Source organism: Anolis sagrei, chromosome 5 (genome assembly GCF_037176765.1).
Source record: "Anolis sagrei isolate rAnoSag1 chromosome 5, rAnoSag1.mat, whole genome shotgun sequence".
Classification (NCBI taxonomy): Eukaryota; Metazoa; Chordata; class Lepidosauria; order Squamata; family Dactyloidae; genus Anolis; species Anolis sagrei.
The window spans coordinates 174,484,067-174,508,731 of NC_090025.1; the positions used below are offsets into that span (position 1 = coordinate 174,484,067).

At 37.2% G+C, this 24,665-nt stretch overlaps 1 protein-coding gene across 6 annotated transcripts in view; it reads left to right on the forward strand.

The window, feature by feature from the left end:
* The window catches only part of DGKI (diacylglycerol kinase iota), a 303,622-nt gene that overhangs the window by 174,153 nt on the left and 104,804 nt on the right, over positions 1–24,665 (forward strand). For all 6 annotated transcript variants that reach the window (XR_010910056.1, XM_060776823.2, XM_067469251.1 and 3 more), the window contains exons 13-20: positions 2,355–2,468; positions 2,901–3,038; positions 8,073–8,151; positions 11,666–11,721; positions 13,208–13,270; positions 15,652–15,725; positions 16,767–16,878; positions 17,637–17,836. Coding sequence is in view for 5 of the 6 variants with exons in the window: in XM_060776823.2 (XP_060632806.2) it covers positions 2,355–2,468; positions 2,901–3,038; positions 8,073–8,151; positions 11,666–11,721; positions 13,208–13,270; positions 15,652–15,725; positions 16,767–16,878; positions 17,637–17,836 (836 nt within the window). In the remaining variant the exon portion in view is untranslated. The remainder of the gene's footprint in view (positions 1–2,354; positions 2,469–2,900; positions 3,039–8,072; positions 8,152–11,665; positions 11,722–13,207; positions 13,271–15,651; positions 15,726–16,766; positions 16,879–17,636; positions 17,837–24,665) is intronic.

Genomic DNA, 24,665 nt, shown 5'->3' on the forward strand with positions numbered 1-24,665 from the left:
CAGGCAGGGAAACAGCTTGGCATAAGGGTAGGTGGCAACATTCCTGTTCCATCCAACCCAATGCAAGATACAAGTTTATGCCAGAGTGCATAAATTTTTTTGTGAGGGAGCTGGGATGCTTATGGATAATAGCAACTCTCTCCCACCCAATCTAGGTTAATGCTGAACCAAGTATCTGGATGGACACAGCTGGGAGAACAACTCCATCTAGCTAGGTATCCATAAACAGACTAGACTGACCCCCCTCACCCACACAATCCATAACCAAGTCATGCATTGTAGATCTTTTGTTACAGACCCATATGTGATTCATGAGCAGCACAATAGATCAGGGGTGGGCTAGATTGGCAAACTGAGGAGGGATAATTGAAGGAACTACCCCCTTCTCAAAACAGAGTGGTGAATGGCAAGATCTTAGTTCATCCTGGGATAACCTAATAGACACGCAGAACCCCTCTCCTCTCTTTGCCATGGTGCCGCTTTTGGCTTTTTGATTGTCTGAGCAGGGAAATGGTGGTGTCAGCAGCCAGGCATAGCTAACCCCTTGAGATGGCATGATATGTTCATGGGTCATATTAAAATCCATAATTTTGTTCTCAGAACCTATCCTTCACTTATACATGAGGTGGTATATAGCTAAGTATATAAGTAGTCATCAGGTGGTCATATGTCTTCCCATCACTTAACTTCTCTCTACTTGATGACTGTACAGCTGAGTATTGGTGGAATATATGTTACCATTGCAGAGGTTTGCATTGGAGAGGTGCAAGATGGTACAAAAGTTGTTTATGATATGATGATGATGGATCTAGGCATCTTATACAAATGGAAAAAAAAATACAGATTAGAATATTTTTAACCAAAAGTTATTGTTAAAGTATAATTGATCTGTCTACAGAATTAGATCTATTTAAACATATCAATTAAAAAGATAGTACAACATACTATTTAAAAGCCTTTCCTGTAATTATTTCCCCAAAAGTCTATTGGAATAACCACCATGGGAGTGTATTGTTACATTTTGTGGTAATGGCTCATTCGTACAAGAATGATGTCATGGTGTAGCCTTTGAATGCAATTTCCCTTCTTCTTGGCAGGGGGTTGGACTGGATGGCCCACAAGGTCGCTTCCAACTCTATGATTCTATGATTCTAGTCACAAGGTGACCTTATTGTCCATTCCTGTAGTAAAGAAATAAAGTAACAAATGTATATGTGCCTTGGAATGATATGTATGACCACTGCTCCTGTTCCTATTTTTGGTTGAGTGGGAGACATTTATATTGGCCAGAGTCCATCTATAATAAAAAAATAATAATGAGTTTAGCTTTGTTGTTTCCATCTTCTTTTCCTTTACATTTCTCATTTTGAGCCAATGGGGGCAGCACCCTCTCATTAATATGAGTGACATATGACTTATCTTTGCTGAGGTTATGTTTGAAGCAAATGAATGTCTCGTTCTTCTAAAAGCCATTAAAATCTAGAAATGAAAATCTTGCTCAAATGGATTCAGTGAATATTCAATGAGACCAGATATTACTTTACATTATTGAAATGAAACAGAAAGTGAAAGATTTGCCAGTGGCACTGCTCAGTGTTACTTTTTGAGGGTTTGGGGGAAGACCAGGCATAAATGGAGGTCTGTTAGTTGCCCTCTCCATCCTATGTTGTTTTACTCTGCCTTTGAGATCAGAAGGTATCCTAACACTAATTGTAAAGAGCAATGGGAAGTGAAATCCATTTTGCAACAGTATTTCATAATAATATACTTCATATAAAGTATAGGAAAGCTCCATTTTGTCTTCACTAAGTCATAGTGAAGGGCAAAGTTTTCTACCATTAGAACTCCTAGATTCATATTTCTCTATTCCCAGGACAGAAAAAAAATGATTTGGATTGGGACTGTGACATAATTGGGGTGATGGTGTGGAGAAGGGGAAGGAGGAGGATTTTAAATGTAATGTATTATTAACATCCAGCCTGTCATAGTGGTAACCCAAGGCTGTGTGCAAGGTTCTCCACTTTGTTTTATCTTCCCCAAACTCTGTCCAAACCTGTTTGGACCACAACTTCCACAAATATTGCTAGCCGTTCTACAAACAAGGAACTAAGAACAATAAAGGCATGGTTTAGAATAAGTTGTTCTCAAACTTTGGTTCTCTAGTTGTTTTGGACCTCAATTCACAGAAGGCCCAGTCATCTTGACCAACAGTTTGGAATTCTGGGAGGTGAAATCCAATGTATCTGGAAGATCAACATTTGGGATCTACAGACCTAGCATGTTAAGAGGCTAATCTCAGCAGCTTTTGCTCTGTGTGTATTTGATGCCCTCTCATTTCCTTTCCTGGTGTTTAGGTGGGCTGGATCCTTTCCATCTTGGATGAGTTGCAGCTGAATCCTCAACCTCCTGTTGCTGTTCTTCCACTTGGTACTGGGAATGACCTTGCTCGCACCCTCAACTGGGGAGGGGTAAGCACATACTATGTTTGGAGAGACCCATTAGATGCCTGGCCTTTCTAACTAATTGCAGTGAAGGGGTCTTTGGTTCTCCAGATGCTTTGGACTACAACTCCTACAGTAACCATTCTAGAGAATCAAATACTAGTAGTTTGCATTTTCTCAGTGTGTGCAAAATGCAAACATTAGCCTTTTTCTTTGCTCCTAATCAAGCTTTTCAATGTTTTTTTTTTAAAGACTTGGGCCTATTATTCCATAGTGCTGCATTTTTTAATTTTGTGGAATTGTATTTTTGTACATCTTGAAAAGTGGTTTCATTAATGGAGACCATGATCAATATTTGAATAATGATGCTGTCTGTTCTGGTCAGGTCTTTGCACTGTTGCACTTACACAAATGGATATCAATTATTGACTCCTGGCTATTGTTCTTCCCCCACTTCAGGGATATACAGATGAACCTGTTGCAAAAATCCTCTGCCATGTGGAAGATGGAACCATTGTCCAGTTGGATCGCTGGAACCTTCATGTGGAGAGAAACCCTGATTTGCCCCAAGATGAACTTGAAGATGGAGCACGGAAGGTTAGCATCGGATATCCTTTATTGGAACAAACTTTTGGGAAGAGACTAGCAATTTTACAGGATGGGAGGATGAATTATTCTAGTTGGAGAAGACCTATGCAATTTATTTTTCACTAGCTTCTGTTTAGTTGGCTAATTTCATGGTACAGGTTATAAAATAAGTTAATCAATCCATTGTTTTATTGTCCTAGTAGTTTTCCAGTTGAGTCAGCATGGTGTAGTGGTTTGGATGTTGGCCTGGGACCCAGGAGGCCAGGGTTTAGATACCCATTCTGACTTGGAAACCTTCTGGGTCACATTGGGTGAGTCACACTTTCTCGTCCTTAGAGGAAGGTAATGCCAAACCTCCTCTGAATAAACTCTGGGGTTAACATAAGGTGTGGTTGAGTTGAAAGCACATAAGAGCAGCAGCAAAACAACAATGTGTGCAGTTTATTCTTTCTAAAAGTACAGGGTTAGTCAAAATGCATAGGCCAATAAGCCATTCAATTGAATGGCTTATTGGCCTATGCATTTTGACTAACCCTGTACATGAACTGGAGGCAGCCAGTGAGCAAGAAACAACATTTACCCATTAGTTGAATTAAGTTATTCAAAAGATGTAATATCAAAAGGATGAAACTTCTCAATGAATTTAACAGTGGCTGCATATATTATGCCAAAGGGTGCTGCTAACCGAATCAGAAACAGTATTTCTAAATTTGGCATGATAGAGAAATTGATATGAATTAACCCTTAGGGAAATATCATAGCTAATTGTATAGAGCACATACTTCCAAGATACATTGTAACCTTAATTAATTTATTGATTCATTTTAAAGTTATATGTATTATTTCTGAATACAGCTATATCCAACCGATGTGCAGCAACAGAAAATGTCTCCAGTTAGTTGAATGGCATAAATGCTTATGTCAGTTTGGATATTGCATCATTTATCTATATATTCAACTGTATTTAGTATTTTAGGTAATTTATATTCAGCATATAATACTGACTTAGTTGTTTTGGGATGATTTTTAGTAAGTAAGTAAATAAGTAAGTAAGTAAGTAAGTAAAACCCGCCCTATCTCCCTATGGGGACTCTGGGCAGCTCACAACATAAAAGGCAAACATTACATGTCATAAAATAGAATAATAGATTAAACAATACAGCTAAGCAATATAAAACATTCAACCATGCAAATAATTATATAGAGAGCAATAAAGCAAATTACACAATATCATTAAAACCAGATTAAAAGCCATCTCCATATTCCCTTCCTTGTTTCATAAGGCTGGATTTTTAAACATTCGCAGCTTCATATACCTGGGTGCATAGCAAGGTTTTTATTTGTTTCCTAAAGGAGGATAGTGATGGGGCCATTCTCATCTCCTTCAGGGGGGAGATCTAGAGGTGTGTGTGTGTGTGTGTGGGGGGGGGGGGGGAATTGCAGAAAAGGCCCTCTCTCTTGTCCCCACCGACCAGGTTTGAGATGTGGGTGGATTGAGAGGAGGGCTAGCCCTGATGACTGCAGCGTCTGGGCAGGTTCATATGAGGAGAGCAGCTTGTCAGGTAGTCGGGACCCAAACCACTTAGGCCTTTAAAGGTAACTACCAGCACTTTATGTTTATCAGGACTTTATCAGGCAAGGCAGACAAACCAGCATTTCAAATGTTTGCATTCAGCTTCCAGTTTCTCTCCCTCCTGTTCCAGGTAAAATCTGATAATAGCACCTAATCCCACAATCAATGTATCAACTATCAACAATAATGTGAAATAGTGGAATAGCTGCTTCATAAAGTCCTCAGTCTGCTTTATTTATTATTTATTTATTTCAAGCATTTGTACCCTGTCCTCCTCATCCCCAAGGGGGGATTCAGGGCAACTTTACAACAGGCAGCCATTAGATGCCAAACATCAATTAAACGATCATAATTAAAACAACCATTAAAACAGTTAAAAACAATCAAAATGTAACATTTAAAAATTTGTCAGTTTAAAACTTCCATACTGAGCTTTCCACTCAGTATGGAGGTGTTCAAGGTGTTGAGCAACAGAAACATAAAAATATTGAAAAGGGACATTTTCAAAGAATTCTGATTATATATATATATACACACACACACACATACATACATACATATACATATATATATGTGTGTGTGTGTGTTTTGCTATAAATTGGGGGAGACTTCTAATATCAGAGACCAGCATGAATCCATAAAATCTCAGTAGAACAAAGTTTTTTACCATCTGTTCAGGAGCCAATAAAGAAGCCTAATCCTTCAGTTGTTTTTATAACAAGTTCTGAAATAATATTTATTGAATGTGTTAACTCTGTAAAGTCTCTTTTGAATATCCCTAATTTGGATTTAAATAGATTCATTACGACAACCCCCCCTCCTGAAAATATCACTTGGCAATTTCCTTGATATTAATTTGGCAGCTAGCCTTTTTCATTTTCTGAAGCCTTGGTTTCTGTCTCTGCCAAATGATTTTGTGTTGCTTTCACATTGGTGTGTTTTAACAACAACAACAACAAACACCATCATCACAATCGTCATCATGTTGAGTGATTTCATCAACTGCAAAACCACAGGTTCCAAAGCCCAGCATACCTAGCTAAGCCAGAAGGTCAAATCAGACACAGGCGGGTTTGAAGACAAAAGCAGAGGTATTTATTCTCAGTATAATATAAATGGGTTCCTGAATATGTACACACAAACAAAAATACCACTTATACAGAAGGTAAACAATAATAGAATTCAGCATGCAGTTATATAGACATGTTGTACTGTTCAATTTCACAGTGATATCGAACAATATTGTGTAAATTTTTGTACAGTCTCTTTAAAATAATATCAATGTTGTATCTTCTTATGTTGAGTAGCTTATGATCACGACCGGTTTTGGCCTTACTTCAGGCCTTCTTCTGGTGGGCTGAAATTATTGTATAAATCAAAATTTTGCTACAATTACATACATACTGAATATCATATACTAGAATACACTTAAAGAAACTTGCTAAGTCTTAATGCTTGTTATTACAACAACATTTGTTGAACATATCAATTAAACACCATGTGTTACAACACATTTAAGATACTTACAAAGCTATGCACTTGAGAATTTGTTCTCCTTAGGAGATACAGGTTTTTGCTCAGTGGTATCTCAATCAAAGGAATGAAATGTGGCTATAAATGTCTGAAAATTATAATGTTAAAGATGAATATTCTGTGAAAATATTAAGGTGTTTTACAAAATAGGAGGGTACTCACATGATACTCTGTTGCAGGATATGGATTTGTATATTAAGTTTTGACAAGGATCATCTCCTGTATGGGTGTGTGTTGAGGAAGAACACCTGGACACTTAAGCAATTAAGTGTGAGCCACTCCCTGATTAGAGTATATCAGGAGAGGTTTGTCTTGGTGTATTCAGAAGGGGGTATGATTAGAGATTGGATGGGACTACATTACAAGAATTGCTGACTATTTTCCAAGGAAGAAGCAGATAATGCATGAATTTAATGCATTGGATTTTGTAAGTTATGTTGCTGAAATGGACTAAGTATATTTCCAAGGCTGGTGTTTTTTTTGTAAAGCTGCATATTTGATTACTCAAGAGTAAAATTTATTTTTCCTTCTACTCTGTGTGACTCAACTTAAGGGCTGGAGCTGGGAAGACTGCTGGGTAGCTTCCGTATAGACTAATAAACCACAACATACTCTGCTGTATGTTGAGTTCTGGCTGTGAGTATGAAAGAGGTGTTAATCCTTAATGATCCACTTCAGAGAAAGATGCTTTACAAAGGAATGCAGTGTGGCAATATGCAAAAAAGTATGTAATGGACTAAATGGGTTAGTTCTTGTGGGCACAATAGGGTGTGTCCAGTGTACACAATGGATAGTTGTGGGTGATAACTATTTCAATAGGTGAAGATGACTTGAGACATGGGTGCCAGATCCTTTTCCATAGATAACCCTGATCTCATCAATGGGAGCAGGAAATACTCTGATGTACATTTTTGAACAATTTCCCTTCCCTCTCCCAGACCATTGTGAGGAGAGCATGGAAATTGAGACATCGGTCTTGGGTGCATCTAGACAGCATTCCAGAGGGGATTTATAACAAAGGTGAATGTAAAACAAAAGGCGTAGTTTGCTGTGTTTCACAGAGTCATTGTTACCATATCATAAAATGTTATATAATTAATAATTTGGGGAGTCAAACTGCTCTATATTAATCAGATCCAGTTATAAAAAATTAAAAGTAAATACAATCAGAAGAAATGTGTAAATGCTTGGTGATATATTTGTATTATGCTGATGGATGATTCTGCTCTTCTTTCCAATTCATTTCAGATCAAACTACAGATAATGTTAATCTCATAGCTTTATCTTTTATAACACTGGAATAAAATAGTCAGTGCAGAGTCCACAATCCAGATCAAAACCCAGGTTAAAATACAGTGGTGCTTTAAACCTATAGCAATGTTTATGTTGTTAAAAACAGGACGATAAAGCACCCAGGAGAGGTATATGAGTTTACTTGCAGTTTTAGGTTGCATTTACTTTGTAAAATTATACAGTTTAACATCACTTCATCTGCCATGGCTTAAAGCCATTGAATCACTGGAGTTACAGTTTTACAAGGCCTTTGGCTTTACTAACAAAAGGGGATTGATGTCTCAGTAAATTATAACTTCTAGAATTCCATAACATTGAGCCATCACTGTTAAAGTGATGTCAAGCTGAATATTTTCTTAAGCACTGTGTGCTTTGCAGTTTTTTTTATAACTTATGGCAACCCTAAGGAAAGTCTATTATTGGTTTTCCTGGGACTGAGAAAGTCTGATTTGCTCAAAGTCACACAGTGGGTTTCTGGGGCCAAACAGGAATTGAAGCCTGGTCTCCAGAGATAGTCCAACTCTCAAACCATTACACCATGCTGGCTCATATATATCGATAAGCATATTGAACAAGTGTATCTCAGCAGTGTTCACGTCTAACTTCTTTCTTGCACAACATTTTTCTTTTGCCTTGTATTGCAGCTTCCTCTCAGTGTTTTCAATAATTACTTCAGCCTTGGATTTGATGCTCACGTCACTCTGGAATTCCATGAATCTCGAGGTAAGAGAACCAATGTTTCTGTTTCTCTGTGGCCACAGAACCAGGAAAATGATTTGATAAAGTGAAGATGAACTGGTGAACACTTACCAAAAAGCTGGTCTGTAGATCTTTATTCCCTGAAAAGCAGATCCAAAATCTCAACTGAGATTTTCTGCATCACAGTATGGGATACAAATGAGTTGGAAACTATTTACATCCTTGAGAATCTCATATAAGAATGAGGGAGAAAAGGGCTATGCCGGAATTCTCTTTGGAAAGGGGCTGTGCAATAATTACTAGGGTACCCATTTTAATGGGATAGTGAATCCATTTTAGATTTTAGTCCAAATCTTATAAGACCTATCTGAAGTGCTGAACCTATTTTGTGGATAGACAGCAGCATCTTTGATAGTTTCTTTGAAATTCAGACTAAAAACCAGAATGGACTCCAGACACCACCAGTAGAAAAGCCCCTAATTGCCACTGGGTATGTGTGTTGCTACCTCTGAGCTGTGTCTTCTTGTGAAAAGCATCTGAATGGATCAATCTCTGCCTTTTTTAGGTTGACATCCCAAAAGATAGCCAACTCTTTTCTGACATCGACACATGCCCTTAGTATCTGCATGACAGAAAGATATTAGCAGATGGAAATTTTTCCCCTCATATGTTGTTACAGTTATGGGAAAAGTTTCAGAAAAGAAATTTCTGCCTTTTGCGCAGTGTGAAGGAAACCAGCTTGCTGCCAGAAATAATTGGCAATTTTTCTTCTGTGCTGTGGAAAGAAGAAGCAATTTAACTAAAGAAAAAATAATTTCTAGAAAACAGAGCAAAGCTGGAATATTTTTGCCTGAATTTATTCACCTTATTGGAAGTACATGAGGCAGGTATTTCTGAAGACAGAGAACATGTGTGAATATTTCAGGAGCAAGTTTATCCTCACCAGTCACCCCCACAGAGGCATCTACTAGTGCTATTTGGTTTTGTTCTTGTGGACAGAATCCCCCTATCTCCTTCTGGTCGATGAATTACTGGCAGGACTACCCAGCCAAGTGCTAATGAACAATCATCCAAATGTATGCCCACATGCAGCGAAAACACACTGATGACACCCGGGTTGTGGTTTGGTTTGCCTTGTTTGGCATCTGGCTGATTTATCACAATGGGTTTTGAATGGCAACCTTACTTATCCTCATTTTCATATTATCACAGAGTCATGTAAAAAGGTTTCTTCCTCTTCTTTTAAAAAAGAGCATCCTAATGCCAGGCTAAATAAAGATCCAAATGCCTGATGGAAAGAGCCAATGCATATTTTAACATGTTTAAGATGACTGCAAGCAGCAAGAATAATAATGAAGGGCCATGGAAGGGCAAAGGAATGAAGTGATGACAGGAGCGCAGTCATTTCTTTATGAGCATGTGCTGAGATGCACACCAAATTTGTCTTTGACTATACAGTATGGATGAGGACCTAGGCTGACTTTCTCACTTAGTAGAGACATTACTTAATAATGAAGTCAAAGCACTTTATAAAGAATGAATGGATGTTATTCCAGAGATGCCACTTTGAGTTTTAAAAAACTGAGGAGGGAAAAACACTTTGGCAAAAGAAAGATGTATATTATATGTGACGAATTTGGCCAGAAATATTTTAAGAAGCATCTGTGTTTCTTTATTAATGCCTTCCCTCTCTCCATCACCTCCTTCATATTTAAAACAAAACATGCGTTTTGACACATGACATAGTGAAGAATTCTGAGAGTCTGCTTTCATATCCTGACTTCTTATTACAACATGAAGGGCTAAGAAAAATTCTTTTTTTGGACAATAGTTGCCAGAATCTTGCAGCCAGTTTGACCAGACATTCTTTTTATTGTGTTATGCAAAATAATAAAGAAGTACAAGTACAAAACATTATTACGGTCACTGATCAGCACAAAGCAGGGCACAAGTACCCTGGGAGGGGAAAGACAACTCCCCAGTGTAGCAGTTATTTAAAAGTAGAAGACAGTTTAAAATCACATTTTAAAACACAGGTTATTGTAACAGGTATGGAACCGAGGGGTAAGATCAAGTGTAGTAAAGAAGTGGCATATCCAAAACTCACTGCAAAGATCGAAGAACAAGCTTTTATAGAAGTATGTTGTTATAATATACACAAGATATCTCATTCTGTTTCTTTGAGTGATGCCAAGATGTAGAATCATTGAGTTGGAAGATACCCCAATGGCCATCCAGCCCAACCCTTTTCCATGCAGGAAAACACAATCAAAGCACCCCCAATGGATGGCCACCCAGCCCCTGCTTTAAAACCTTCAGAGCAGTGGTTCTCAACCTGTGGATCTCCAGGTATTTGGCCTATAACTCCCATAAATCCCAGTTGGTTTACCAGCTGTTAAGATTTCTGGGACTTGTAGGTCAAAACATCTGGGGACCCACAGGTTGAGAACCACTTCTCCAGAGAAAGACTCCACCACACTCTGAAGCAGCATAGTACACTGCTGCACAGCTTTTACCATCAGGAAGTTCTTAATAATGTTTAAGTAGAATCTTTTTTCCTGCAATTTGAATCCATTGCTCTGTGTCCTAGGCTCCAGAGCAGCAGAAAACAAGCTCACTCCTCCTCAATGTAACATTCTTTCAAATATTTAAACATGGCTATCATATCCCTTTTCTCCAAACTAAACATGTCCAGATTCCTAACCTGTTCCTCAAAAGTTTGGTTTCCAAACTTGTGTTTCTTTGCAATAAAAAATACACCAACAGAGACAGCTTTTAAATTTATATATCTTTCTAAAGCAGTCTGTACAATCCAGAACTCACTGTTAGGTCTCAAAGGAGCAAAAGCACAGATTCGGAATCCCTCCATTCTGCCATTCTGTACCTCCGTATTTTCTTTCCATTTACTTTTCTTAAATTAGTTGTGTAATACTTTATCTGTTAATGTTGTCTTGCACATTGTCTCCCAAAAATGAATTAATAGTGAACTGTCAGAAGGAATGTCTTATTTCTACCATCAGGTACCATATTTATTGACCTATTCAAGACCGTCAAATGCATAGTGTTCCACCAGCTTCTCTATTAATCATATGTGCTAGGAAATTCTCTTTTGCCCACAAAGCTTCATGCTTCAATAATATATTTAGTTCATGAGGTAGAACTATTAATTATTTCTCTCTCTTCCTTCCTGGAAGTCAGTAGGGAGGTGTTTTCCCTCATGGAGTGGTGCTTCATTCTTTAATCATAAATAACTGTGATATAGGAATTTGCCTAAATTAAAAAATCTTGGCAAGACCAACTCATGTCACCACTTTGAACACAATGGTTTATAGAAGAATTTTGTGCATTTCCCCCCCACCAGCAAGTAATAATAGCACCGTATTTCTTTGAAGACTTCTCATTTAATCAGCGCTGAAAATGGCAAGAAATTCAATTATTTGCAGAAGGAAAAGTAGAAACTGAAGAAGAAATGATAAGACAATATTGAATTGAATTAGTAAATACTTTATCTGTTCTGCTTTTTTCTTGTTTATCACAGAAGCAAATCCAGAAAAATTTAACAGCCGCTTTCGAAATAAAATGTTTTATGCAGGGGTGAGTCGAAATGTATTATATTCCCCATGTGTCTTTTTACTTGCTTGTGTGAAGAAAGATGTTCATTTTTCCTTTCCTTGCTTTAAATCCTGAAAATCATCATTTTTGTGAATACTAGGAAAAGTCCAAACTGAAAATATAATGAAAAGTTACCAAAACTGCTTCCAAATTCTCATGTCAGCTTTTAAATAAATGATGTGTTTGCAAGGTGGGGTGCACACAAGCCAAAATGAACTTAATATTTGAAGAAATGAACAGTTCAGCAAATTTCTTCAACTATTATGTTTATTGAAAATCAGATATGTTGATTTATCCATCCTTAGTTTTGGACTCATTTCCCTTGCTGCTGTCTTTAGTTCTTCACATTTGAGAGACTTTTGGGAATTGGGAACAGTTAACAGCATTTGCAGGTAATCTCTGTACTGTTTCTGTAAGTGGTGATGAAACTTATTCTAGAGGAGTTTTTCTCAACCTGGGGATCTGGACCTCTAGGAGGGTTCCGAAGGGTTGTCAGAGGGGTCATCAGAGACCATTGGAAAACACAGTATTTTCTGTTGGTCATGGGGGTTCTCTGTGGGAAGTTTGGTCAAATTCTATCATTGGTGGGGTTCAGAATGCTCTTTGAATGTAGGTGAACTATAAATCCCAGCAACTACAACTACCAAATGTCAAGCTCTATTTTCCTCAAACTCCACCAGTTTTCACATTTGGGAATATTGAGTATTCATGCCAAGTTTAATCCAGATCCACCACTGTTTGAATCCACAGTGGTCTATGGATGTAGGTGAACTACAACTCCAAAACTCAAGGTCAATGCCCAACAAACCCTTCCCGTATATTCTGTTGGTCATGGGAGTTCTGTATGCCAAAAGTGTTTCAATTACATTGTTGGTGGAGTTCAGAATGCTCTTTGATTGTAGTTTAACTACAAATCCCAGCAACTACAACTCCAAATGGCAAAATCAATCCGCCAACCCCACCAACATTCAAATTTGCACATATTGGATATTTGTGCCAAATTTGGTTCAGTGAATGAAAATACATCTTGCATACCAGATATTTACATTATTATTCATAACAGTAGCAAAATTACAGTTATGAAGTAGCAACAAAAATTGATTTTTTTTGTCGTGTCAGGAGCGACTTGAGAAACTGCAAGTCGCTTCTGGTGTGAGAGAATTGGCCTTCTGCAAGGACATTGCCCAGGGGATGCCCGGATTATTTGATGTTTGGGGGTTAACCACAACATGAGGAACTGTATTAAAAGGTCACAGCATCAGGAAGGTTGCAAACCACAGTTCTAGAGAAAATCTATTCATATTAATCTGAGTGCTACTTATTATTGCACTGAAGTGTGGATGTTATCTATGGAACAAATTCACTTAACCAAAATTTGTTTTCAGTCCAAATCCTAGAAGCAACTTAAAGGAAACCTAGATGAAATTATTAATATCTCATTTCTTTTCCCCTTTCCTGTATAATTTAGGCAGCCTTTTCAGATTTCCTTCAGAGAAGTTCCAGAGATTTATCCAAACATGTGAAAGTTGTGGTAAGTATAAGAAAGGAACTATTTTTCTAAAAAAAATAATAATACATATGTTGGTAAGTACATGCCTAGCAAATTGCTTGTGTTTACTAGCAAACTGCATGTGTTTACTTTTCATTTGACTTACTTGGTTTGAATATTGGGGGATATTTTTTATTCATGCTGATCCAAACCTGGGGTTTTTCTTTTGTCAGCTTTAACAGAGAACAAGGCACCCATGCCTTCAAGTTTAGACTAAACAATCCTTCTAAATTGAAGGCGTTTGCATAACATTACTGCATAGGGCTAAAAACAAATGCGGATCGAACCAAAGTCAGTGTGATACAGTGGTTAGAGTTTTGCACTGGGGTCTAGGAAATCTGAGAACTTGTCTCCCCTGGCAACAAACCCTGTACTCATAGCAATTGGACTCCTGGATGTATCCATTACATGCAGTGGCTTCCTAGCTATATTGCAGTTGTTTTCTCTTTAAACTAGCTTTAAAGGGGTTTTCTAGAAATTATGGAGTATCCTCCTGTGGGATCAGGTCCTATCTGCTGTCCAGAATGGACGCTGGTAATGTCACTCTGTCACTGTGTTCATAAGCTCATGGAAAGGGAATGGCACATGCCTGTATTGTTGTTGCTGCTGCTCCTAGCCAGACGGGCTCTGACTGATCTTGTGGTCATCATGGCCATCTCTGCTGATATCAGAATGAAGTGTCCACATGGCCAACAAGGAGGAGAATTCCCCCCACCATCTTTCTTGTTGGATGTCTGGGTGCCCTGTTCTGACATCAGCAAGGGTTCCCATGATGACCAGGAGCTCAGCTGGGGCTCCATGACCAGCGAGGAGTGGCAGGATCTGCATGGAGGAAGTGAAAGGCAGTCAATCCTAGCAGAATGGAGGCACTCCTGAGCCGTTTAAACAATGCCTCCGGAATATGAATATGCTGGACCTTGGTTACTGTGGGAGTCAGTAAAACACATATGTTTTTCAGTACTAAAAGTACTCTGTTTCAAGCATTTGGACTGAACCTTAAAGTTTCCTTGTCATACACTTGAACATGGTATCTGCCAGCAGTCTAGTGACTCAGAATCATGTTGTAGCTCAAAGTCATACTGCAGACTGTAAGTAGATGATGTGGTCAATGATGGTAAAACTATAATAATAAAAAGGCATGCCTCCATCATACCTCTAAGACTGTGAAATCTGGACATCTGTAATTTCCAACCTTTTGCACATTACAAGATTACTATGCTATGCTTTCACATTAAGACCCATTATTCTATCCTATGAAATCTTGGGATTTGTAGTTTTGGGAAAGGCATTTAGGAGAGGTAGACAGCTTTAGTACCTCACCAAACTGGAAACAGCAGGATTCCACAAGATGCTACCATGGCAATTGAAGTGGGACACATGTCTCTCCCCTTGCAGAGGCAGAGATTTAAAATGAAACTCAGAGTTAATACACTATTTAACTGTTCTGCAAGAACAAAGTGTTTAGCAATGAGTGAAACCACAGCTATGATTCATGTAACATTTTGAATCTTACAGATGTATAATTGTATAATGACCCATTAATCCCCACACTGCAGTGGTCATGCTGGCAAAAGGCATGAGAGGAGTGTGCAGAAAAAATGTGTTTGAAGTAAAATTGTTAAGGAAGGGAGGGCACACGACATCTTGGGCTGTGAGTTGTGAACTCCTTATTTCTTTCAAATGGGCTAAGAAAACCCAGTTTTCATAGTTCCTTGATTAAAAAGCTTCTGAGCAGGAAATGTGAAGTCTCTGTGTGTGCATGTGCCAACCCTTTCGTGACCTGTGATGTGATTTGTACAATGACCAAATAATATGCAGATGTGGCTGCCAAGATTTAGAAAATTGAAATGTAGTGTGTGAGAGAGAGAGAAAGGGAGAGAGCATTCTTGGATTTCTTGTACAGGTAGGGAAGAAAGCTGGATGTGTGAAAGTCTGAATAAGTGCAGGTGGTATGAAGGAGAGAAAAACCATCAAAGAAGAAAAATATTTGGGATGTGAGAGAAGAGAGAGCCGAGGGAAATAGCAAAGCAGAAGGGCAACTAAAGGGTTTGAATTCAGACAAAGTTGGTGTCAGCTGAACATAAAATTGGCACAAAGAAATCATACTGGGGTTTGATAGTAATTCTGAAACCAAGTAAAGCTTGGTTCTTTCAATAATCAACATTAAACAATCAGTTTCAAATATTAAATAATGATGAGATGCATAACCATGGGATCTTGTTGTACGTATCCTAAATATTAAGTATCTAGTTCTCACGATGAAAAGGCTGTGCTAGAGAAAGGTGCACAGATACACACATTTGTTATTATAGGAAAAACTTTGTACCAGCTTTCATTCTTCCCCTTCTCCTTCTCTTTGGCAGTGTGATGGCACAGACCTGACCTCAAAGATTCAGGAGTTGAAATTTCAGTGTATAGTGTTTTTAAATATTCCCAGGTAAGGATGTTCAGGATCTACCTTATGTGCATTCTAACCTTCTCAAAAGACATTTCTGCATAATTCAAAATGACAAAATTGTATTTGTTTGGGCCATTATTGCACCACTACATTGGTTTTCTCACCTGTATATTTGTTTTTAAATATGGGCAGTAGTATTAGATGCTATACAGTTGCATGTTCTGGTAGTTATGTATACCATCGGTGTGTTCTATTTTGTCTTTTCTCTATATAAGGTTAAATATAGGCAGAGATTGACTTTTCATATATAAGACTGAAATGCCAATCCTTCCACTCCACAGGAAATGCATTCTTTTTATCAAATACAATAGCTAAAATGGTCTCTTTGACAAAGAGTCATCTACAACAAAGATTGTCCTCATTGTTGTACCCCAATATGTATGGAAGAGTTCTGAACTTTGCCATGTGGGGCATGATCTCTAAAGGATGAAGGGTTCTCTGTTTCCCACTTTCTCAGTTTAGAGTCATTAAGCTAGTAGCCGAGTAAATTCATGAGACACCCATCCACAGTGTAATAAACTGACCATCCCATCTATAAATTAAACCTCTCTGGAATAAAGGAAGGGTGCTGGAATGTTGTTTCAGAACTATGTATGTTCCATGATGCTTGACTGTTTGATACATATTACCAGCTAATGTCTTTTATTTTGTTTAAACTCTATATAAAAATCTACGTATTAATGTTGGTTTGATGGCATTGAATGTTTGCCAATTTTATGTTTTATTTTTGGAAACTCCCCTGAGTCCCTTTGGGGAGAGAGGGTGGGTTACAAATAAAAAAAAATGTTGTTGTTGTTGTTATTGTGTGAAAAACATATGTAGGCATCAAAGTGAGGAGTTATTTTGTAGCTAATGACTCGACGGATCATTAGTTCAATCTTAGTTTAAGTACTTCTCATTGTGCATGTATATTTAAAAACAGGTATTTCAAAATCTGAAATAATCTAAATTACAAAACATCTCTGGTTCCAAGCATTTTGGATAAGGGACGCTTAATCTTTGCACTCCCTCCTTATATAGGTATTGTGCTGGCACAATGCCCTGGGGCAATCCAGGAGACCACAGAGAATTTGAACCTCAGCGGCATGATGATGGTTACATTGAGGTTATAGGGTTCACCATGGCTTCCTTGGTAAGTATTTTTATAGACTCATTCCTTCAGGCAAACTCTGTCAGATTAAGAATTTGGTGATATGTGAAGAAACAACAATAAATAATTACCTAGGGAACTACAATTTGTAGTTTGTATTCAACTGCTAGATTTACTGGGCTTTCATTTTGATGAAACAATGGGAGTAATTGGCAACCATCCTCTTATATCTGAAAACAAAGTAGACTGGGGTCAGTTTCACTGAGATTCTCATTTTTCTACTGTTAAATTTACTCTGTACCATTTTTTTTGAATTGTTAATTATTTTTTGCAGTCTTCATAAAATTTGCACACATTCATGCTTTTGTTACATTTCTTTAAATAATACTATTTTTTCTTTGAATGTTTTCTATGAATTCAATTTTGGGGATACATTTTAACTATATATATTTTCCTTGCCCTTCCCCCATCAAGTGAAACCATTTTATGTATATTTATCAACCTATGCATATTTTTATTTATGCACTATATTAAAAGTATTTTGGTATGTTTGTCATGAGGCACAGAAAATTGCTCAGCACAAAATTTTGTGTGCATTTTTTTCAAAAATGCATATTTTTGCATTTTATTTTTGCAAACAAAATTGGGATAGTTGGAAATGCAAAGCTTTCAAGCTCTGTGTGTTTTGATACATGACATTTAGTTTGGGATCTCTGAACTGGATACATTTGCACATAAATGCAAATTTCCCACCCATTGTTATCTGTAAGTTCATTTTCTTATATTCCTGTCTTGATCAGGCTGCTCTTCAAGTGGGAGGTCATGGGGAAAGATTGCATCAATGCCGGGAGGTAACGCTCTTGACTTACAAGTCTATCCCCATGCAAGTGGATGGGGAGCCTTGCCGCTTGGCTCCCTCCCTCATTCGGATCTCCCTGAGGAATCAGGCCAATATGGTGCAGAAAAGCAAGAGGAGGACATCCATGCCTTTACTCAATGAGTGAGTTGATCATTTATATGTTTTGGGACAGGTTAAGATGACAGATCAGTAAAGATAATTGTGAATTAGGGCAGGAATGAAGAATATGGGGCTGTCTCATTATTACTGAGAGCAGTGTGGTGTTGAGGTTTGAGTGTTGGACTAGGACTCTGGAGTTTGAATTTACACTCAGCCATTGAAACTCACTGGGTGACCTTGGGCAGCTCACACTTTCAGCCTCAGTGGAAAGCAAAAGGCAAACCCCTTCTGAATAAATCTTGCCAAGAAAGCCCTACCATAAGTCAAAAATAACTTGAAGGTATACAGCAAGAAAACCCTTTATCATCATTCACTAGCATTGACAATGATCAGGGATGGTAGGAGTTGTAGTACAACAACATTTGGGATGTTTGCATATTCTCTATCAATTGATTAAGAAGATCCCATAATTCCATCCCTATTGAACTGAGAAGCACCCTAACACTTCCTCCTTTCAAAGGACACCTCACTGTTGTTCTCGCTCAGCATGTAAAAACACTTGTACCACAGTAACAGGGTCTCTTTTGGCATTCTTTCATCAGCAACAATATAATATAGGCATACAATGCAATACATTTCTGGGTAACTGGGGATGTGATTTGGCTATGCCATCTTTTATTCTATTAAGAAATGGAGGACTTTCTTATAGCAACACCAGAGGTACTCCAAGTGACCAGCTACAGGTCAAAGGACATTTAGTATAATGCCAAGTTTTTAACTTTGTATGTTTTTTAAATACTTTACAACTGTACCCTCAATTTGCTTCTGACATGATAAATAAAATATTCTATTAAGGAACACCTATGTACTTAGATTTTGATGTGGAACATGTTTGAATGAACTACAACATATTTTCACACAGAGATCTTAGCAAATAATTTCATTTTTTTTCAGGTCCCTCACTTTAAGAGTAAGATAGATCAAATGGATATGTTAGCCCATATCCCCCAAATGCTTTTTGGCATTTTTCCCAAAATATTCTCGGGGCATGAGAATACACCTTGGTTATTCAGTAACTTTCACACCATTGCATCACTAAATCCAACAGTTTCTTTCCTCCATACACTGATGTCTTTAGAACTTTGTCCTTCAGTCCACTTGTGCTTTTTGTTGGAATGATGTTTATCTTTCATTCACACTATCATCAATCAGCTTAAAGATTAGAAGCTTTAAACTGGTAATACTTGGAACTCTGGCTTAGTGTTTGGTGTATTTCACATTCCTTATCTTTGGTAATTTGTAGAATGACCTTGTAAGGTAAATCAATATGATACTTACCTATGCTATAGACTGAAGTTGGGTTGGGAGAATTCAGATTGGTTTCCTGCGCTGCTATAAAGAGCTTCAGGGTAAGTAATGTGTAGGTTTACACAAAATGTGTGCCTCACATACCAGGTGAGCCAGAACAGTCTTGCTAGAACAGTGGTGCATCACAAAACTTGGTGCCAACTGATCGGTTGGACTACAATTCCTTCCTTCCATAATCTGGAGATAATGAGAATTATAGTCAAAAGGATCTGAAATGTCCCATGCTGTGAAAGGGTGCCATGTGTAATTATGACCCAATAATTAATAAAATCAAATTTGTTTTGCTATCCTTTTGAGCTTGAAACAAAATGTTTTACAATTTGCCATAGTTCTGTTCTGAACATACAAGATACAGACTTTTCCTCATGCCTGCCCAGTCTTCTAACAGAAGTTATATTTCCCTCCTTAAAACAAGTTTGCAAAATAAAGGCAACATACTGTTTTGCTATCACCATATATGAGATTCCTAGTATTTAATAAAGTCTCCTGATATGATTCTTGTTATTCTCCAGACTCAAAATTCTGAGATCTACAATAATTTATTATAGTATCAGTGTTGTGTGTGTTCAAGTTGGCAATATTTATTCAGAGGAAATTAGCCTTTGCCTCCCTCTGAGGCTGAAAAAGTAGAACTTGCCCAAGGTCACTAAGCAGGTTTCCATGGCCAAGCAGGGATTTGAACTCTAGCCCAATGCCCAAACCACTTGCTCTCTCTACAATAACACTGGCAGCTATTTATTCTTTTCTCTGTTTGTGCTGTATGAAAGAAACTAATTTAAATTATTGTTGTTGTTTTTAACTGCTCTCAAATCAACTTTAAGTGATGACTATCCTTTGAATGAGATACCCCTGACCTGCCTTAATCAGGACTGTAGCTTTCTTGATTTATCCATTTGTAATAGTCTCCCTCTTTCCCTACTGTCTTCTATCTTGCCAAGCATTATTGTCTTTTCTAGTGAGTCATGTCTTCTCATGATATGGCCAAAGTACAATAGTCTCTGTTTAGTCATCTAGGAAAGGTTCGAGCTTGATTTGCTCTTGAACCCATTTTAGCAGCCCTTTGTATCTACAGAGCACTTCTTTAGCACCAAATTTCAAACAAGGTGATTTTCTTCCTATCAACAGTCTAGCTTTCATAACTGTACTAAGAAACTGGATGTATGATGGCATGGACAATCCTAACTTTAGGAAAAACTTACATCTCTGGTTCTGACAGGTAGCTTCAAAAACAATCCCCTTCCCCAAACCAAAAAAAGAGGCTGAAAACAAACGGACTCAAATCAGATAGTTCTTGGAATAACAAGGCATAGGGGCTTATGAGGAATAATTGGAGGAGGCAGAGCATTTGGTCTCCAGTATTTATCACCCCAGGCAGTTTTCTCGCTCTGCCTAACGACAAGACTGGCCATATGTTATGTTATTCAGTTCATTATGTGAGCTTAAACTGTTTGTTCCAGGTTTACTGTAATGGCTTTGCATTTGTTTGCATTTTGTACATGCATTATTACTGTAAGAAGAAGTATCCTGCTTTTTACTCTAAAGCCCCTCAAAAGACTGCACACAATATGATTTTTTTTTAAAAAAAACTAACAGTAATGACACCAATAACAATGGCAAAAATATGATAAGGTATAATGAGAACTAAAAGAGAAGGTCACGAGATGGAATAGGGATATTGTGTGTAGGGAAAAAACTGAAGGAGCCGTGTTCAAAACTGCACTTGTGTGGGGGAATTGGGCCTCTGAAGGAGGGAGTTCCACTATTTGAAGGCTCTGTGTCACATTTCATTCACCTCCCATATGTTACCCTCCTCAAATAGTCTCTGTTGATGAATGCAGCGGAAGCCTTCAGCCAATTTGTTTTTTAAAATCCACATAAAGTTGGTAATCAGAGCAAAATCTTCAATTTCAAAGACCCATTCTTTCATCATCAATGCTTCAATCCATTTCCAAGTTTGGGAAAGTAATATTCCTATATCTGTTATCATATACTGAAGAAGAAGTCTATATTTACTATCCAATTCTTTATAAACAATACCAAACAAAATTCTCTAAATCTACCTTTAATTAGATCCATAACTGTTTGCCTTCTTGCACATCCATCTCATCTGTACAAAATCATATTTCCTTACCCTGGCAATCCCAGTATTGATTTGACGCTTTTGTAGATGTCTAAAAACCTATTTAGAGTTAAATACCATTTATGCATCATATTGTACATATCTTACTTTAAATTATTGCACAAGTAAAATTTAAGTTTTAGTTGATATTTTGTGCATACAAACCTTTGCACATGATGCTCAAAACTTTGGGCCACCTTATTATATACTGTTTTGGAGGTTTATCATCTGTCCCTTCATTTCAAAAGGCATTTATGTATTTTTAAAATTACATAATCTTCATGTTTATAGAATTATAATGTTTTTCTCTAGCCTATTCAACTAGAGTTTTCTTAATTAAATCTCTTTTTGAATTGTAGGTATGTAAACCAATTAAGATCTATATCCTTCTTAAAAAGCATCTCTCCCTTGTTAAAATTAGCAGCGTCAGGATCTTCGACATTAATTGCAATCATCTTCCAGTCTGTTTCACCCTTCTCAATTAGTGCCAATGTGCCTAGAACTTTCACTTGAATTATTTCTCCTCTACTTGACTTGGACTCCCCATGATCTTGTGCTAAATACAAAACATAATCATAATATTTCGATTTTTAACTAATTCTTACTTTTATTTTTTAAAAAGGTTCCTGCAGTGAAGTAAAGTAATATCATTGGAGAAAAACTAAATGTATTTATACCAAACTTGCTAAAGTACCTTTTTAATACAATTATTTTTAAATCCAGCTTGTACCTTGGCTTTATCATACCAAAGAAAACCATGCCAACCAAACTTCAAGCTTCAAGTTCCAACAGTTTCTCATTTCTTAGCAAAAGTTATTCATTCAGTCACATAAATAACAGGCCTTGCAATGCAACATAATATTTTGAAGTCCTAAACCACCCTTTTGTGTTGAATTTTATTCTGGGCTTCTTTACTTGCCAAACAAATTTAGAAAACTCTTTCTGTCACTGCACAAAAAAAGTATTCAATTTCTTATAATTGGAATTGTTTGAATCAGGAATCAAAGCCTTGGCAAAATATTTGCTTTAATTACTGCTATTCTACCCAAAAGGCATAAATTTAACTTTTCTCATTTTTTAAAATATGCTTTTAATTTCTTTCCAAACCTTTTCACAGCTATTTTGAAATAATAAACTGCTATTCTTTATGGCTATAGCTTCCAAATATTTAATCTCTTTTAAACTTCAGAATTGGAAAGAGCATTTATTACCTTATCCCCTTCTGGGGTTAAACTTTTAGTCAGCAATTTTGTTTTATCACTGTTCACTTTATACCCAAAGCACGTCCCAGATGCCTTACTTTTATCACAAAGAGCCTTCACTGAGTCCAATGCTTCTTATGCACACACACTGTGAGCTAAATTAACTTAAGGTGTTCCTACTTTTGGGTTGGATGGGGGTTTTCTTTGTTGGCACAAGATATGAGATGATGATAGGCACTGACCCTAAGCAATATGAATTTGAGAATTATTTTCTATCATCTACAATATTTGTATGAAATGTTTTCCTTCTGCAAACATTCTCTTCAAAGTTCATCTTCAAATCTTTGTAAGACGCTAATATGAAAGATAAGTGATCATAGCTAAAGCAAATTAGTTTAAAAATTTGGAATAATATTTGCAGGATGTTTCTTTAATTGGCACTGTCAACATTTAAAATATATTTAAGAAACATGAAAACTTACTGGCTTTACTTCTTTTCTTTGCCTTGTCGGACTATAGTAGTTGAACATAAACTCTTCTTTGCACATGGATATATCCCAGAACTCTGCAAAGTCCTGAATGAATAGCATTGGCCACAGTCTCCATGATATTGTGGGAGATATACTGAATGTAGAGAGGAAATGTATTCAAGGGATATACTGAATGTAGGGAGGAAATGTATGCATGGAGTGTTCTTTATACTAAATTTTGTGGCAACCCTTTCCTGTTCTGGAAAAAATTGCATCATTCCTTTGTGTAAAGATTCTTGGAGTCACTGATATTTTCATTGATGGTGACATTGAATGGTTTGAGATTGTAAGGAAGCAGAAATTTGTTAGCACACAGGTGACATGACTCCCTGTGTTGAGAAAAGTTGCAATATGGGACTTTTTGTAATATGGGACATGGAACATGGATAGGGTTCTCATGTTATAGTTTCCTAAATTGTCGTAGTAGAATTTGAGTGTTATGCAAATGAAATAAAATGTGTACTTTTTTCATATTGTGCAAATAAATGCCATTAATTGTTGGAATGTCTTTCTACTTGTATGTTTTACCCCTGACACTATTTATTAATGAGGGATTGACCTGAGAGAGACAGGTCAGTTTAACAGTTAAATTGAAACAAGGAGGTCTAAGTTAAATTCCTTTCTTAGTCACAATATTTACATCAAGTGTGGGCAACTACCTGTAGTCCATTTAATAATAACTCATTAAGTACCATGGAATATAACATCCGCATTGTGCCTCCTACATACCCTCCACCTTGTTTTACTTTCTTGATTTTTTAAAATTCAAATTCTTTTCTGCATTCTCAAAGGGTGGCAATTCTGCCATGCTTTAAAAAATATCTCCAGTTTCTTTAAATCTGTGTTTCTCAAACTCTGCTTCTCCATATGTATTGAACTTCAGTTCCCACAATTCCTAACAGCTGGTAATCCAGCTGGGATTTTGGAGAGCTGAAGTTCAAAACACATGGAGGAGCACAGTTTGAGAAACACTGCTTTAAACCAATGAATACTCCTTCCAGTCAGGAGGTAATCTGAAAGTTCCTTCAAAATTTGAAGAAAAGGACTCCCTGCCTAAAACTGTAGTGGGATAGGGCAAAACACAACAGAATCCACCCCATACCATGTAGGAGGACCCCAGAATGGACTTTGGGTATTGTGCATAGGTCATGGACCATTGTTTTCTGATCCTTGGCTTATAGCATTTCTTTGGGCCAGTTACTGCTTTTCAGTCAAACATACGTTTGCATTTTTTGTGGGAACAAACACTTTGACGTTTAGGATGATGATAGTGGTGATGAGACAAGAATTAGATTTTATTTTACTTTTTGCCACTAGTTTTTTTGTGTGGTCGGGGGCAATGGGGATACACCCATCAGTGAGAATAGTACAGGAAATCATGTAAGCATTATCATCTTATTAATAGGGAAAAATTAGAACAAAGCAAGGGCAAACGGCAGGAATCACAGGGGAAAGTTAAAATGTGGTTTCCTTCATAAATACAGAGGAAATATTTAATTTTATTGCAATTAAAAGTTAAGAATGTCTTGAAGGAACTAGCAAGAGTCGTTTAACATGGCTGGGTCACTTAAATGCTCCAGATTCTGTCTGAGCTTGGAAGCTCAGCATGGTTGGCTCTGGTTAGTACTGCAAATGAATACCAGGTCACGTGT